The following is a 14477-nucleotide window of genomic DNA, read 5'->3' as shown; positions in this document are numbered from 1 at the left end:
AAGGTTCGCATCAATCGAGACAGAGCCACTCATATAGACATCACGTGGGGACTGATCTGACGTGTGTATCTAGCTTGCCGAAAATCATTGGAGTAAGATTTATTGAAGGTCGCATGTGCTCGATTATATATTATCACAAGGTTGTATATGCTGACTCTGGGAAAACATGGATTGTGGATGTCAATATAGCCTTAGGGGAATGGGTAACGTCTTGCATCAGAGTGAGTGAAATTATCGAAAATGACTTACACACCAATAGCTTGCAGGTGGTTGAGGTGATCAGCAAGTCTATGTGTCATAAAGTAGTGTCGAGTTACTTGAAAAAAATCTTTGGGATGACCTTCTTCTAAGGTGTAGTATTCACGGACATCACCCCGACGGACGTAACAGGGTCTGTATGTGACCTTACATTCTACAAAGTTCAAACCAGTGATCGCCATCATACATTGTCAGCCATCATACAAGTAGTATCAAGTATGATTACTTACGACGACAGTAACCGGAAAAGGACTGGATCGATTCAATGCCACCAATATCAAACAAGTACCCATAGACTTGGGTTCGAATGTCAAGAGTGACTGGGTCGCCACGGGCCTCCGTGGTGCAGGAGAGGCAATGCTTGGTAGGTGGATTGATGGTTCGCTCAGGAATGATGAGTGCATCTTTGGGCCGATGGATGAAAGGAATGCCGTTTTTTTCGAAAATTTTGGTGTCGTATGCACAGTCTGGGAGGTGATAGTATAACACGTTCCAAAGTCTAGCCCAAGTGGCCATGGTTTGGCCGGGATCAAGGCTGTGGGTGAGTAACTCGATGGGCGCTTTGTGGGGTGATTGTCCATAAACACCATCGGTCCTGTTGATAAATTCAGCAGACAGTGCTGTAAATTTGGTAAGCTGGCTGACAGTGAGGGTACTGAGCGTATCGGGGTAAGACTTGGCAAGTTTTTTGACGAGGTCTACGACTAGCATAGTGATATATTGGCGAGCGCAAGGTATGACAATAATAGGGATTTATTGAGGGAATTGAGCAGGAGGTGTTCAGGAGGTGTTGAAGATACTAAAGTTACGCAGAATCAAGCCTCTGAGCAGCGCTCGGATGGTTTTGGCGGCGGCTAAAATCTCAGCTACAACATTCATTGGGGAAATGGAAGTCATCTTTTTCAATTCCATGTATGTATATACATATGCGGTTCGTTGGATTGCGTCAATCCTTTCAGCAGGGCATTGATAGTTTGGGCACGGTGTTGCCTTTCTTTTCAAACTCACATAATACGTTTGCAAACTGCAATAGTAGTGCAATTGACATGGGGCAAAGTTTTATTTTGAACGAGAACGCTGGAGGAGACATGCAGAACTGCCTGGAGGCATGCGCATGCTCGCTAGATTGGGACATCTCGATTGGGATATGTTCGATAGTTTTCTTTTCCAGAAGAGGCCGTTGTCAAGTCACCTACTTTGGGACGTGTGAAACTACTGTCATCCGTAAAGGTATCTGTATTTCGCAGATGTGTGAAATTGGCTTGACTCGACTTGGCTCGGAAATTCGGCTCGTAAATTTCGTTGCGCTGCCAATATTCTGAATCTTAGAAGCAGCCAACAACCAAGGAAAGAAAGTCAAGACTAACATCAACAAATACAAGAGCTGGTGGGACAAAGATGTCCTGAATCCGATCCTCAAAAACCGTAACCGTGCCAGAAAATGGTGGCTCAGGTCCAACTCACCCGAAGCTCGAAAATGCTACGATGAATGGCAGACCTTCTTCAAGGAGCAGGTGATGCGTACGAAATCAAATCACTGGAAAAAATACTTAGCATCCTGCTCAGGAAACGACTCCCTTTAAAGCCTTCAAATTTGTCAAAACGAAAGCCACAGGTGAAGTAGCCCCACTCAAGAAAGAAGATGGGTCCATCGCCACGACAAAAGAAGAACAGGCCAAATTACTCTATTATGGCACATCAGTAGCCCATATCGACGCAGACCTCTCGGACTTGACCCAAGCTAGGAATCCCCCGATTCAGAACCCTCCCTTTGAATTCCCTACAATCACATTAGACGAATTAAACAGGGTGATCGACTCACTTCCAAACCAAAAGGCCAAAGGAGGAGACCAGATCTCGAACGAAATTATCAAATTAGCTAGCCCAGCGATTACAGACGAATTGATCAAGATTTTTAACGCCTGCTTCAGACTAGGATATTTTCCCAACGCGTGGCGATCAGCAGTCACAATCATTATCAGGAAGAGCGGCAAAGACACGTATTCAGAGCCTAACTCATACCGACCGATAGCTCTCTTAAGCTGTCTGGGTAAAATCTTAGAAAAGATCGTCACGAACCGAATTACTCACTGGACCAAAACACATCAGAAACTAGCTCAAGGTCATATGGGTGGAAGAAGACAATGTTCAACCGATGATGCCTTAATAATCCTCACCTCATGGATTAAGGAAAAATGGCGAAAGGATGAAGTGGTAACAGCCCTCTTCCTAGACGTGAAATCGGCGTATCCCTCTGTACACCGTGAAAGACTCATGAACACTCTCCTTGTCCAGAACTACCCGAGGTACCTGATTCAACAAATCCATGGCTTCCTTACAGAAAGAACAACAAACCTTAGGTTACAAGATTTCACCTCAGACAAATTCAATATTGATAATGGCCTCCCCCAAGGATCTCCTCTTTCAGTCATTCTCTACATCATCTACAACTCATCTCTACTAAGCTCAACTCCATTGTCACCGAGAGCGAACAACCTATCCATTGGATTTATAGATGACGTGGTTCACGTTGTCTCATCGAAGTCCTTTGAAACTAATATGTCTAAATTACAGGATCAAGCAAACAAATCACTAAGATGGGCCAACACTCACGGGGCCATCTTCGATAGGAAAAAAGCTCAGCTCATCCACTTCACCAACAAAAGGATAAAATCCTTCCCGGAGTTCTCTTTTGGCGACACTCGACTAAAACCCAAAAAGTGAAGTTAAGTGGCTTGGAGTCTGGTTTGACACCAAACTCCTATTCAACCATCACCTTCAACAAATGAAAAAGATAGGCGAATTTACAATTGGCCAACTACAACGGCTCAACAAATGCTATTCAGGCCTATCGCCTAAAGAAGTCAAGAAACTAACACTAGCAATTCTACTACCGCGCATATTATACGGAAGTATAGTTTGGTGCACGGAAAAGAACCTTAACAAAGCTGATAAGATCCTCTCCCAATTACAGAACTCAGCAAATAGAATCATCCTAGGAGCATTCAAAGGAACGTCAACCGACATGCTCACCCATGACGCGTACATGACCCCATTCACGCTGATAGCAGCCAGGCGACACCATAAATTCCTTCTCAAACGACTTACAGCACCACAAGACCACCCGACAAACATCTTCATCCAACATGAACTAAAGCTACAAACGAAAACGCACAAAGGACCAATCCAAGATGTAGTACGAAGTCAAGATCTCAAACTGCTAATGGAAGAGGAGATGGAGACAATCCACGCTCATTCTTTCCCCCCATGGACAACTAATCTGGGCCAAGTCATTAACCTAGACAAATCCAAAGATGAAGCGACAGAATTAATTCCAAAACAAGTAGAAGACGAAGCAAATAAGAAGGCACTCATCATATTTACAGATGGTTCAGTGAGTGAAGAAGGAGGAGGTGCCTCAGCGGTAACGGAAACGACGAATAAAACAGTATCAATCAACTTTCAACACAACTTCTCAAATCACGAGGCTGAGCTCATGGGGATTTTCCAAGCAACCGAACTAGCTAACGAACTCTTCAGACGGAACAGACCACCACTGAAAGAACTTGCAATATTCAGTGATAATCAAGGAGTGTTGAGACTAATCCACGAAGCGCCTAGACAAACATCAGGCCAACATCTAATCATTAAAATACAAACTAACATCCGCAGACTCCCCACTGACGCAAAAATTAGACTTTACTGGACTCCAGGTCATACAGGTATAGAACTTAACAAAAAAGCAGATGAATTAGCAAAAGGTGCAGCAAACAACAACCCGAACGCAATAACGATCCCCACAAGTTTAGGAAGTTTGAAGGAAAGAACTAACGAAAACTTTAACATCAAAGATTTAGTATTTAAACCAGGTAAAAATCCTTTTAAGACAGACCCTAAAGATATCTCATTAAGTTTACAAGGAATGGAGAAAGGTGGGGCGGCTGCGATCTTCCAGCTTAGAGCCAAATATAGCCCTTTGAATGAACACTTGTTCAAACGTAACCTAGTTGACTCACCTCTGTGCCCACATTGTGGGCTGAAAGAGAACACTGAACATTTTCTTTTGTATTGTAGGAAACACTCAAAAGCCCGGAAAAAATTCAGAACTCGCCTCCGAAAGGAAGAGATCAAGGTCAACTGGAACAATGCCAAGAAATTACTAGATACTCCAAAAGGCTTCCCCGCTTTAGCAGACTTCATTCTCCAAACTAAAAGATTTATGCATTTTCATTCTTATACACAGGACAATACCCTAAAGAGGGCGACCACGAAACAGGTTTACGAAGTGACGGAAGAAAGACGATAACTTTGAGGGTCCACCCATTACGTTATACGATCGCTGTTCAATCCCTCACGGGTTCGTTGACCTCCAAGATACGTCTTGGATACATAGGGCTTCGAGACAACGCATCTTCTAGTCCCAGGACTTTAAAAATAACCGTTACATACAGAAATCTGTTCAATCCCTTGAGGGTTCACCAGCCCCCAAGTACCGTCTTGGAACCATGGGCTGGTGAGACATTTTTCAAATTAGTCGCAGTGGACTCTAAAACACAAGCATACGTACAGATTATGTTCAATCCCTATAAGGGTTCGACGACCTCCTGGGTTCACCCAGGGAAACAGGCGTTCGAGACATATATCAAAAAGGTTAACCATTCTAGCTCTAAACACCAACTTGGACTGTTTCCTATACGGAGAACGCAAGAAGTTTCTTGAGTCTAATGACTCCAGCATCCTTAACACGATGATGGGGGTCCATCGCTTTCCTGCGGGTGGGCTAAAAGCCTAAAGATGGATTTTAAAAAAAAAAAAAAAACGTATAAAGGGAATCAAAAGCTCAAAGCTTGGACTTTTCAAAAGTTATTGTACTATCTTAATGTCACAGAGTAGAACTGATTTTGATTAGATGGCCGCTTTTCCTCTAAGGTGTACTAGTCTATTTTACAGTTAATTTGTTCTGATAGTGTTATAAAAAAACATGTCGGGAATCCAATGGCTCCGTCTCATGCTTCTGACGGGAGAAGTCGGGTTTGGGGACTTGAGCATGTGGCCGGGCCGGTTGTGGTCACGCCTGTCACGCCGCAGTCAGCACAACATAGCACAACATCCTGTATATTCCGATGTATTCCGATCCACCACCGAGATTTTGCAAAGTTTATGTTTCCTGTATATTCCGATGTATTCCGATCCACCACCGAGATTTTGCAAAGTTTATGTTGCACACACTCCCGCAAAAACCTTAATCATCCAAGATCTTCAAAGATTTACAAGATTTACAGCAATTACTTTGGATATTCAAGCACTATAACCGCTATAACCGCTATCTTAAGACTGCATACCTTACATATACAACCATGCCATCACTTGATCAAATCACTGCCGATATTATCCGCTTAACGGAAAACTCGGCCATCATCCAAGTAGCAACTACCTCCGACGAAATTTACAAGACATTCACAGAGGCCCCATATCTTCCTCCTATGTATGAAGAAGAGGGTATGTGGTACGTAGCTAATAGTAAGCTAGATGCGGTGTTTGGTCTTCGTGATGGATCCCTCAATATTCGAAAAGGTCCTTATGGACTTAAACTTGTGGTGAACTGGCTCAGCAAAGCTCGCAAGCACGAGATGTGGGACTCGGACGAGGACAAGGCTAGAAGACTCGTCAAGCCGCCCGGATGGGATTCAGCTTCTGATAACTTGGTCAAGATCAAGATGGAGAATATCCTCTTGCATGTTAAAGGTATGTTTTTGTTTTGAATTTCCTCTTGCATGTTTCAGGTACGTTTTTGTTTCAAGTTTGAAATATAAGCTGATTTCGAATTCTTTAATCCTCAGAGTTGATTACTGAGGAAGAATTGGAGTGTCAACCACCCAATTTACCCGATTCTGGTGGACCGGCTGGTCCTGCAGTTCCACTTCCGGATGGATCCAAAGGAAAGAAACGTTGAGTTGTTTCTAACCCTGATGTGGATCCAAATGCCTCTGTCAGCCAGCTTGTAAAGCCTACCGCCAAACGAAATCAACCCATCGTGATTAATCTAATTACCTCAGATGACGAGGATCCTAAAGAAGCCGATTTATCACCTGCTTTAATATCCAAGAAGCCGCCAGTCGAAGTCAAATCCAGCACCAAACGAGAGTATATTGCCTCAGTCGCCGACTTGCTTAAGCTATGTCCTTTGTCAACACCTATCAAGCCCTGTGACCGATGCAATGTTGAAGAACTCATCAGAAGGAAAGAGTTTCAGTGTCATTGTGGAGCACAGAAGAAAATCTTACATGGAGGACGAACCGAGGCAGCACAAGAGCACTGGAAAACTGGTGAGTCTTGATTTGTCTTGATTAAGAAACTAGTCCCAATCAAATTTTCTTACACCCTTGATACAAACAGCTCGGTGTGTGAAGAAGACTGCTGATATTCGATCAAGTCAAGTCCTCACGAGCTTCTTTTCGTCCACACCTGTGGACCCAGTTGCTGTCCCGCGTTTGAAACGAGGCTATATCGAGGTTGCATGTCCTGGTTTAAAAGATGAGACTTGGGATCGCCCACGAGCAACAAAGACCATCGAACAGTTTTTAGAAAATACGTGCTCAATTTATCGTGGTAGTGTTCGGCACAAGGTTGTTAAGGAACTGTTTGGCGAAAACACAACTGAATCATCCTTATCGAAAGTCAAGAAGGCCAAGCTTCTAGATACCTTGGATGCACGTGCTATATGGCTAGTTAAACGACATGGCTCTCGTAACGCTATCTACTCACCAAAGTGCCTCAAAACTTTAGTCCGCAGAACCACCGATCCGAACACAGCTTGCTCAAAGTGTTGTACACTTAAAGATTTAAGCAGCTTAACCAGTGCAGTCAATCACGATTACGCTGGAACTGAAACTCTCAAGTACACCAATAACACACTTATGTTACTTGATGCGTATAATGCGAAACTGGTACAGTTTAGTGACCTTCGGACTTGTAAAAAGTCACTTGAATTGTCACAAGGTGGAGACTTTAGCGCTTACTTATCTCATGTAGCTATCTTGGCGAAAAACGGACTCTTCAAGAATCGCGATGCTGTTAAAGGCTTGATCATGGGCGTCACTGTGCGAGCGGAGCGTGAAGACGCCGGCAAATCTCTTCGAGGCATGCGAGTGGATCCTTATCTTGACGACTGTCTAACCACCCTTGGTGCGATGAACCGTTCTGCTCTCAACCTATTCACTAAAACTTTTGCCGGTCGAACTGCACGAAGTCAGCGTCAAATTCAAGCTCGAGACGGTGGAAAAATGGAGTCTGGAATCCATCTTTCCAACTTCAAACGCATTGCTGCGAATCTAGCAGCCTTGGGATACTCGGGACCCATTGCAGCGGCTTCGGATCAGACAGTATGTGTCAAAACCCTTCGACACCACAACGGGTCTTTGGTAGGTGCTCAGGGTCCAGATGTCCCTTTTGAAGATGCAAAGGAACTCCGCGACCTTGTGGAGAAAATAGTTAGTGAGGACCGATTATGTTTGCAGGTAAGCCTATCACTCAACTCTACATTTTTCTCATAGCTATAAAGATTGATTTAGATACTGATGTTTTTGACTTAGTTACGTGCATATACCATTCAGGTACCACTCCCAAACGTCCCTACATATGTAGTCGCCTTGTTATCTAGTCGTACGAATGAAGGAGCCACCGACATTGCATCAGAACACGAGGAGGTCATCACACTTGCTCATGAGGTTGGTATCAACATCCTTTCAATGGGCGCCGACGGCGCTGCCACTGAGCTTTCTGCACAAGAAAAGCTAGTTGAAAAGTCGACTCAATTTCATACGTATACAAATGCAACTCTCAATGTTTATATCAAGATTCCGCTTTTCGGAGAACCGCCTCGCCCAATCATATGTATTCAAGACCCCAAACATGCGCGAAAGACCGGTGCCAACCAGTTACTTTCAGGTGCTCACTTATTGGTCATTGGAAATTACACCGTTACAATTCAGCAGCTTGCCGAGATACTTAAAATGCCGAACTCTCCTCTTCACGCCAAAGACGTTTTTGATTCGGACAAACAGGACGATGGGCGTGCACTGCGAACTTTTTGTGCTCCAACTCTAGCCGCTGCAATCACTCTTGAAAACAACACCGGTTTAACCATATATCTTTATGTCGTCGGCGAGTTGGTTGATTCGTGGCTGAACAAGAAGATCCGACACCATGAGCGTATACGATCTGCGTGGACGGCAGGCTTCTTTATGCGACGCTGGAAAGCGTACCTTCAAAAGCGCGAAAAAGAAACCAACGGTCTCATGAGTTTCCATCAGAATTGCATCTCACATGCAGGATTCAAGATCTTTTCAACTCTTCCTAAGTCACTTCTGGCGTTAATCATAGCTCATCGTGATTACTATTCTGGATTTCCTCTCTTCCCTTGGAAACACGGAACTGAACCTTGCGAGCATATATTTGGTTGGATGCGAGTCATATCACCACGTTTCTCAGTCCTTGATGCTCGTTTTATGATGCCGAAAATCCATGCGGTGGTTAAGAGCGCTATGAGTGGTAGAATCAAGATCCCACCTTCTGAGCACTTGCACTCTGGATACCAATATGCGTTTGGTGATGAAGAAGATGCTGAGAACTTCCGCCTTCTCCAAACTTGGCCGACAAATTCCGAAATCGCACATGAACTCACTATTGCCAACCAAATTGCTAACAGCTTGGCCGAGTTAGCTGGCATGGGTCCTGTAGATCCAGACGATGAAGAGCTGGAGGTTGATCGTGTGCTTGAGGAACTCGAATTACCTATTGAGGATGAAACTCCGGGTATGTACACTTTTAAACGTTACTTTAAACTTTCTATCTTGTTTAATTGCTTTATTTCTGATTAATGTCTTCTTTTAGATGTATCGGTTTGTTCAACAAAGGATTATTGTGTCAAATATAGCGCCGAGTCTGGAGACTGGCCTGAGGAGCTTGCTTTTTCCGAAGCTGCTTTGTTAGCGAAAGATCAAAACGCCCTTGACCTCTTACTCAATCAAGTACCCGATGAGGTTGACTCTGATGCCATCAAAAATGCGGCGATTTCCATTGCCAGTTTGCTTAATCCAAGTGGTAAGTAAAATCTTGATTACGCTTTGTAATTGATTATATAAAACTTACAAATGTTATCTTTTCAAGGTCCACCCCCACACTCAGCTAAGTATATGGCCAACCACGATCGCTGGGTGTTGGTTGAAGATGGGGAGCTCTGTGGCCCCAATCTAATTCACATCCGCACAATGCATGATAGTCAGCTTGCTCGCCATAGAGGAAACGAGCGACTCCTCATCAAACCCGATGACCTAGGACCAAACTTTGACACAACTAAAACGGGTGATATGAATCCGAGTGAGTGTTCCAAGGCGATTGCGGTGTATATGAAGACTCTGGTCAGCACACCAACTGGTGCTGCACGCAGACATCGCTGGAATATTCAAATCAAATTAAATTTGGCTGGTGCTATAACAAACACTTCACATCATCGATCAATTGACCTACAACAGCTCTTTGACGGAGGTTTCATTACGGCTGAAAACCCCATCGAGCCTGGAAAATTCGTCTTAGCGATTAAAAATCAAGTAAGTGTTTTTTTATGTTCAGCTATTTATTGGATTTAGGTGCTGATCACGTTTGTCTCTTTTCAAGACAATGCTTCTCTGTCGGACCGTGATTGTATATGAATATATTTCCAAGAAGCACGCTTTTGTGACTAGTTCAGCTTCCAGGAAAAAACTTTCACATGTAGGTGTCCAAGTTTTGACTTATAAACCAAATTTGCCAGTTGCGATGGCCACCTCCGAATCGTCGCCATTCTGGACTTTCAGTCTCCTCGACGCAGGTGATATCATCTATGTATTCAAGCCATCAGATGGCTCCAACTTCGCACTGGTAGCCGATGGATGCTATTCAGTTCCGTCAGTTATCAAAGACATGTTTCAGTCAATCAAAATGGACCTTTTGATCAATCGATACTCTGAGGAGCGGCGACGTCAATTAGCCAATGCTCACGAACATGATGATGAAGCTTAATTTTTTTCTTCTTCATTCAAGTTCACTAAGATTTGTTCTTACATACATTCAATTATATTCAAGTCTTGAAATTAGATACATGATTCATTCTGCGCTGTCTATAAAATGTTTGTCCTGAAAGTCTCTCAACTGATCATCGATGCGGCTGAGCCTGGCTGAGCTGCACAGGTCTGGCCCAAAAGCCCCGGGTCTTCGGGGCTTCTTGACGGGTCCGGGGCTTTTTGACGGGTCCGGGGCTTTTAGGCTTCTGACGAAAAATGTCAGGTTTTGATAAAAAAAAAAGTCACCATTAGGCTTCTGACGAAAAATGTCAGGTTTTGATAAAAAAAAAAGTCACCATGGTAATGTCGGGTTTTTCGTCAGACGCCTCAGCAGGAGCTTTCCAGGGTCCTCCCCTCTCACCCAGAAAAAGAAAATTGAAACTTACCCAGTGTCCCACCCCACATTGGTGCTACCTGACTGTGTGTCAAAATTTAAGATCTCCCTAATTGCCCTTCAGCCAAGCACAACATTGAAACCTCAATGGTTTTTTTGATGAGGATTAGTATAGGAGTCAAATACTGAGTGTTGATAGAGAAAACATATGAGGACTTTCACATAAGCTTTGAAGAACCACTCCAGGTGTGCAGTGAACATGATTAACTGGCTTGTAATGACATCCAGTATAAGCCTCTAAGCATTCTTGAAAGCGCTGAGCACACAATTGTGTCCTATTTTGCAATAACATATCAAGATCAGCACAAAAATGTATATACCACCAATTTAGCATATACACCATTATTTGAGGCCTTGAATTTGCAGGGAATTCATGACTAGTTTTCTTTCTCTATTCAACACTTCATAATGTGGCTAGAACTTTTTCCAGGGAACTTACCAGCAAAGTTTCACTTGTTCCTGCTGTCAATGTGGTTTGCCTTCAGGCATAAATTCCACCATGGCTGTCTTACAGTCATATATATACAACCAGTGTGTCTAGGTCTACACTGATCAGGCTTGAGAGTCTGAACAACCTAGGACTTCACAATGTTTGAAAAGTACATTTCAACAAGTGTTTATATCCTCAGTACATACTTCAGTAAAGGTATTGGAGATCTCACATTCAACCATGCTTAGATTCTATGAAAAAAATGAAAAACAAGAAGCTTCCCAACAATCCTCCTGGTTTTGATGTTTCTGGTTGGGTGGAATTGGCTAAAGCCTTATATAGGCTCTGAGCATTCCACATTGAATGTCGTAAATCTTACGCTGGTTTTTGCAGCACAAGTTGATAGCAACGGGATTGGTTTGATATCTTTAGTCAATTCTGCTTTAGATATAATGGATATAACTTTACAAGTGACAATCCTGCGACATTGGTTCAGCGACATAATTGATATTAAAGACATTGAAGACACTCGAGAAGGAAGAAATATGAACGGTGACATAAACAATAAATTTTACTTACAAACTTTTGAGCATAGGAGACAGCAAGCAGTAGAGTAGTGATGAAATTGAAGATAGAATAATACATGTGATTTTGGTGATTATACCCGCCTGATTGAAAGAGAAAGTATATTACAATCCCAATATCCATCTACTCATCAGTGTTACCTCAAACATCTAGGTCCGTTGGATCGACAGGGCTTAAGTGCAAAGGCCGAGGCGAATTCGGATGCTGATTGAAGTCCCAGACCTTCGACATGACGATGTCCAACATTGGTTGCCGACAATTTCCCATCCCCATTACGTCCCTTGCCCAAATCAATCCCATTGGCATCCACTTCACCGTTTGCAAGTTGACGATCCCATTCACGTTCCATTGGACTGGAGTTATGAGTACAGCCCGACAAACGTAGCTCGTCATCAGAACCATCGGAACCACGGCTATGACCCTGGAGTATTGGGTGGTGGCGGCAGGGAACAGGAGCCGTAAGAGTAGGCTCCTGAGGACAAGCAACGGCGGCACTCGCGAGTGAATTTGCTCGTACTCGAGCCGCAGCTTCTGTCTCCGGTCGACGCATCGGTCCACTCAAGCCAGCCCGTCTTCGTTCGCGCTCAATGTCAGCTTGAAGGCTCGCAATCCGAGTGGAAAGTGAACGCTCGAGGGCAGCACGTTGAGTCGGTGTTCTGGCGGGCGTGTCGGCCGGAGCCGGAGAGGGAATCAGCGACGCCAAGGAAAGCCGAGCTCGTTCGTCATGTAGTCGAATCTAAGACCAAGCCAAAAAGTCCATTGAGCTACCTTGCCATGGTCAAAGTACTATGCATGAGAGCATGACTGAGTTATCACTCAACTTGCTCTCTCAGTAAACTGATCGTCCGCTCAGCCGCCCTCAAAGTTTCACGCTGAACGTCCATCAACTTTTGTCAACCAGAAGCCACGTGCCCAATGAATCAGAATCCCAAACATGAATGTGGTCAGCTTACGATGTAGTGAAACACACAACATGAACAGAGCCGTATGAAAGGGAAAATCTAGGGGATTCACATTACGTTGAGCTTCCCGTTCTCTTCGACGAGCATCGGCTGCGAGTTCGAGGTGTGCATCTCTCTCTCTTCGACGAGCCTCGACAGCACGTTCAAAGGCCTCCAGAGGACGTAGCCGACGTTGATCATCCTGAGAGCGAGCCATACGTTCGGCAAGAAGAGATCTCCAGACTTGAGAGGAGGCTGGGTGATCGTCGATTGGGTCAGGCTGATTTGAACGAAGGATTGGAGGTTCGATTGAAGATTGGTTTGAGTCAGCTCTGATGTTGTCCGTGGTGTCGGGTTGAGAAAGAGGGAGTAGAGGCTGAGAGGAGACAGTAGTGGTCGTGTCTGTGAGGAAGGGTAACGTTGGTAGGCTGGACATGATGATCAGGAAGGATAAGAAAGATGAGATGATATGTTGTGTAGAAAGGCCTTGTAGAGTTGGAATGACGATGACATGAAACAAAGCTACACCAAAGTACGGAAGTGAGTTGTATCCAGACTACGAAATTTTATTAATACACATTTCAAAATATAACACAACCTTTGTATCCCAGGTGAACAATCTCACTCCTTTCACTTAGCTCATCTCCTTCTCAACCTCAACTTTGATCAAGAGCTACTGTCGCGAAGATGCCTAGTCGTAACACCAAGTCTTGCTACAGAAAGGAAATGAACAAAGAAATACAATTGGATCTGTCTGGACTACCTCTCTATCTCTCCCAGTGCTCTCGCCTACCTGAAGAGCTGCTGCAACTGCAGTCAGCACTAGAGTCTGGATTAGAAAAGAAGCCAAGACCAGATGCATGCCTAAATTGTGCTGAATGAAGTTTTTCTAGGATAAAATGGCCTCACTGCCTTCCTATATATTCACTTGTTTGTTCATCCAAACTTGGTTTCACTGCTTGTGGTACTTTCTTTGTGAATGTGTCTGCAGAAAACTTTTCGAAACATGTGAAAAAAATGTGAATTGACATTGCAAATTCAGGTGTAAAACGACATTGGAACATCAGCTTGACCATTTTATCTGACACCACAGCTGATAGTCACCTAAACCGGCTAGAAACCTAGTAGGATAAATCAATCAGCAATCAGCATAGGCTTATAAAGAGATACCCTACATCACTGCTTGAGTTCCAAGCAAGCCTGCCATCTGTGTTATTTCTCTTTTTTGACCGAGTCAACTTGTTGAAGTTTGATCTATGTACTTTGACTTTTCTATAAAAATGACGCCGAGATGCTTCCTACATCATATTCACTTGATGGTCACACCGGCACAGTATGTATCACGTTTAGAAAACCCTGGACATCTTGTCACTTTTCTTTCCTGTATTGCGCAAAAATGACGTCATACATGTCTTAATAGCTCAGTTGGGAGAGCGTCAGACTGAAGTCACGTGCAATCTGAAGGTCCAGTGTTCAAGCCACTGTTGGGACATCTTTTTTGGCTACTCTCAATGAAGCTGCAACGTGATTTGTTGTACTCCTTGCAACCAAATGTATTTTTTTACATATGAAGTTTGGCGCAAAAAAAAGGTCTCGAGCCAGATGATGGAAGATTCAAACCAAAATAGGAGCACTAATTAGAGATACAGCAAACCCTCACAAAGAGAGCAAATCTCATCTTTCTTTCTTTGTTAACAAGATGAAAGATTTATTCAATCATTGGTTCCAAAAAACTTTCTCTTCAATCCCTTACCCTTTGATAAAATAAC

The 14477-nt window shown here is 43.7% G+C and overlaps 2 protein-coding genes across 2 annotated transcripts; one reads left to right on the top strand and one right to left on the bottom strand.

Annotated features, from left to right (window-relative positions):
• Window positions 1–5741: 5741 nt before the first annotated feature.
• MELLADRAFT_96134 (uncharacterized protein) lies at window positions 5742–9484 on the top strand (the record flags this gene model as incomplete). The annotated part of the gene is made up of 7 exons (XM_007418532.1): window positions 5742–6003; window positions 6117–6206; window positions 6315–6584; window positions 6655–7748; window positions 7851–9072; window positions 9151–9360; window positions 9450–9484. 7 exons carry the CDS (start codon window positions 5742–5744, stop codon window positions 9482–9484), a joined length of 3183 nt encoding a protein of 1060 aa, XP_007418594.1.
• Window positions 9485–11598: 2114 nt separating this feature from the next.
• MELLADRAFT_118594 (uncharacterized protein) lies at window positions 11599–13183 on the bottom strand (the record flags this gene model as incomplete). The annotated part of the gene is made up of 3 exons (XM_007418540.1): window positions 11599–12503; window positions 12589–12654; window positions 12782–13183. The coding sequence occupies 3 exons, from the start codon at window positions 13142–13144 to the stop codon at window positions 11904–11906; spliced, it is 1029 nt and encodes a 342-aa protein (XP_007418602.1).
• Between the last annotated feature and the right edge of the window lie 1294 nt (window positions 13184–14477).

The sequence above is a fragment of the Melampsora larici-populina genome (genome assembly GCF_000204055.1).
Source record: "Melampsora larici-populina 98AG31 unplaced genomic scaffold MELLAscaffold_95, whole genome shotgun sequence".
NCBI lineage: Eukaryota > Fungi > Basidiomycota > Pucciniomycetes > Pucciniales > Melampsoraceae > Melampsora > Melampsora laricis-populina.
The sequence above is the reverse complement of the archived record's forward strand: the minus strand, read 5'-3'. Positions and strand labels throughout refer to the sequence as shown.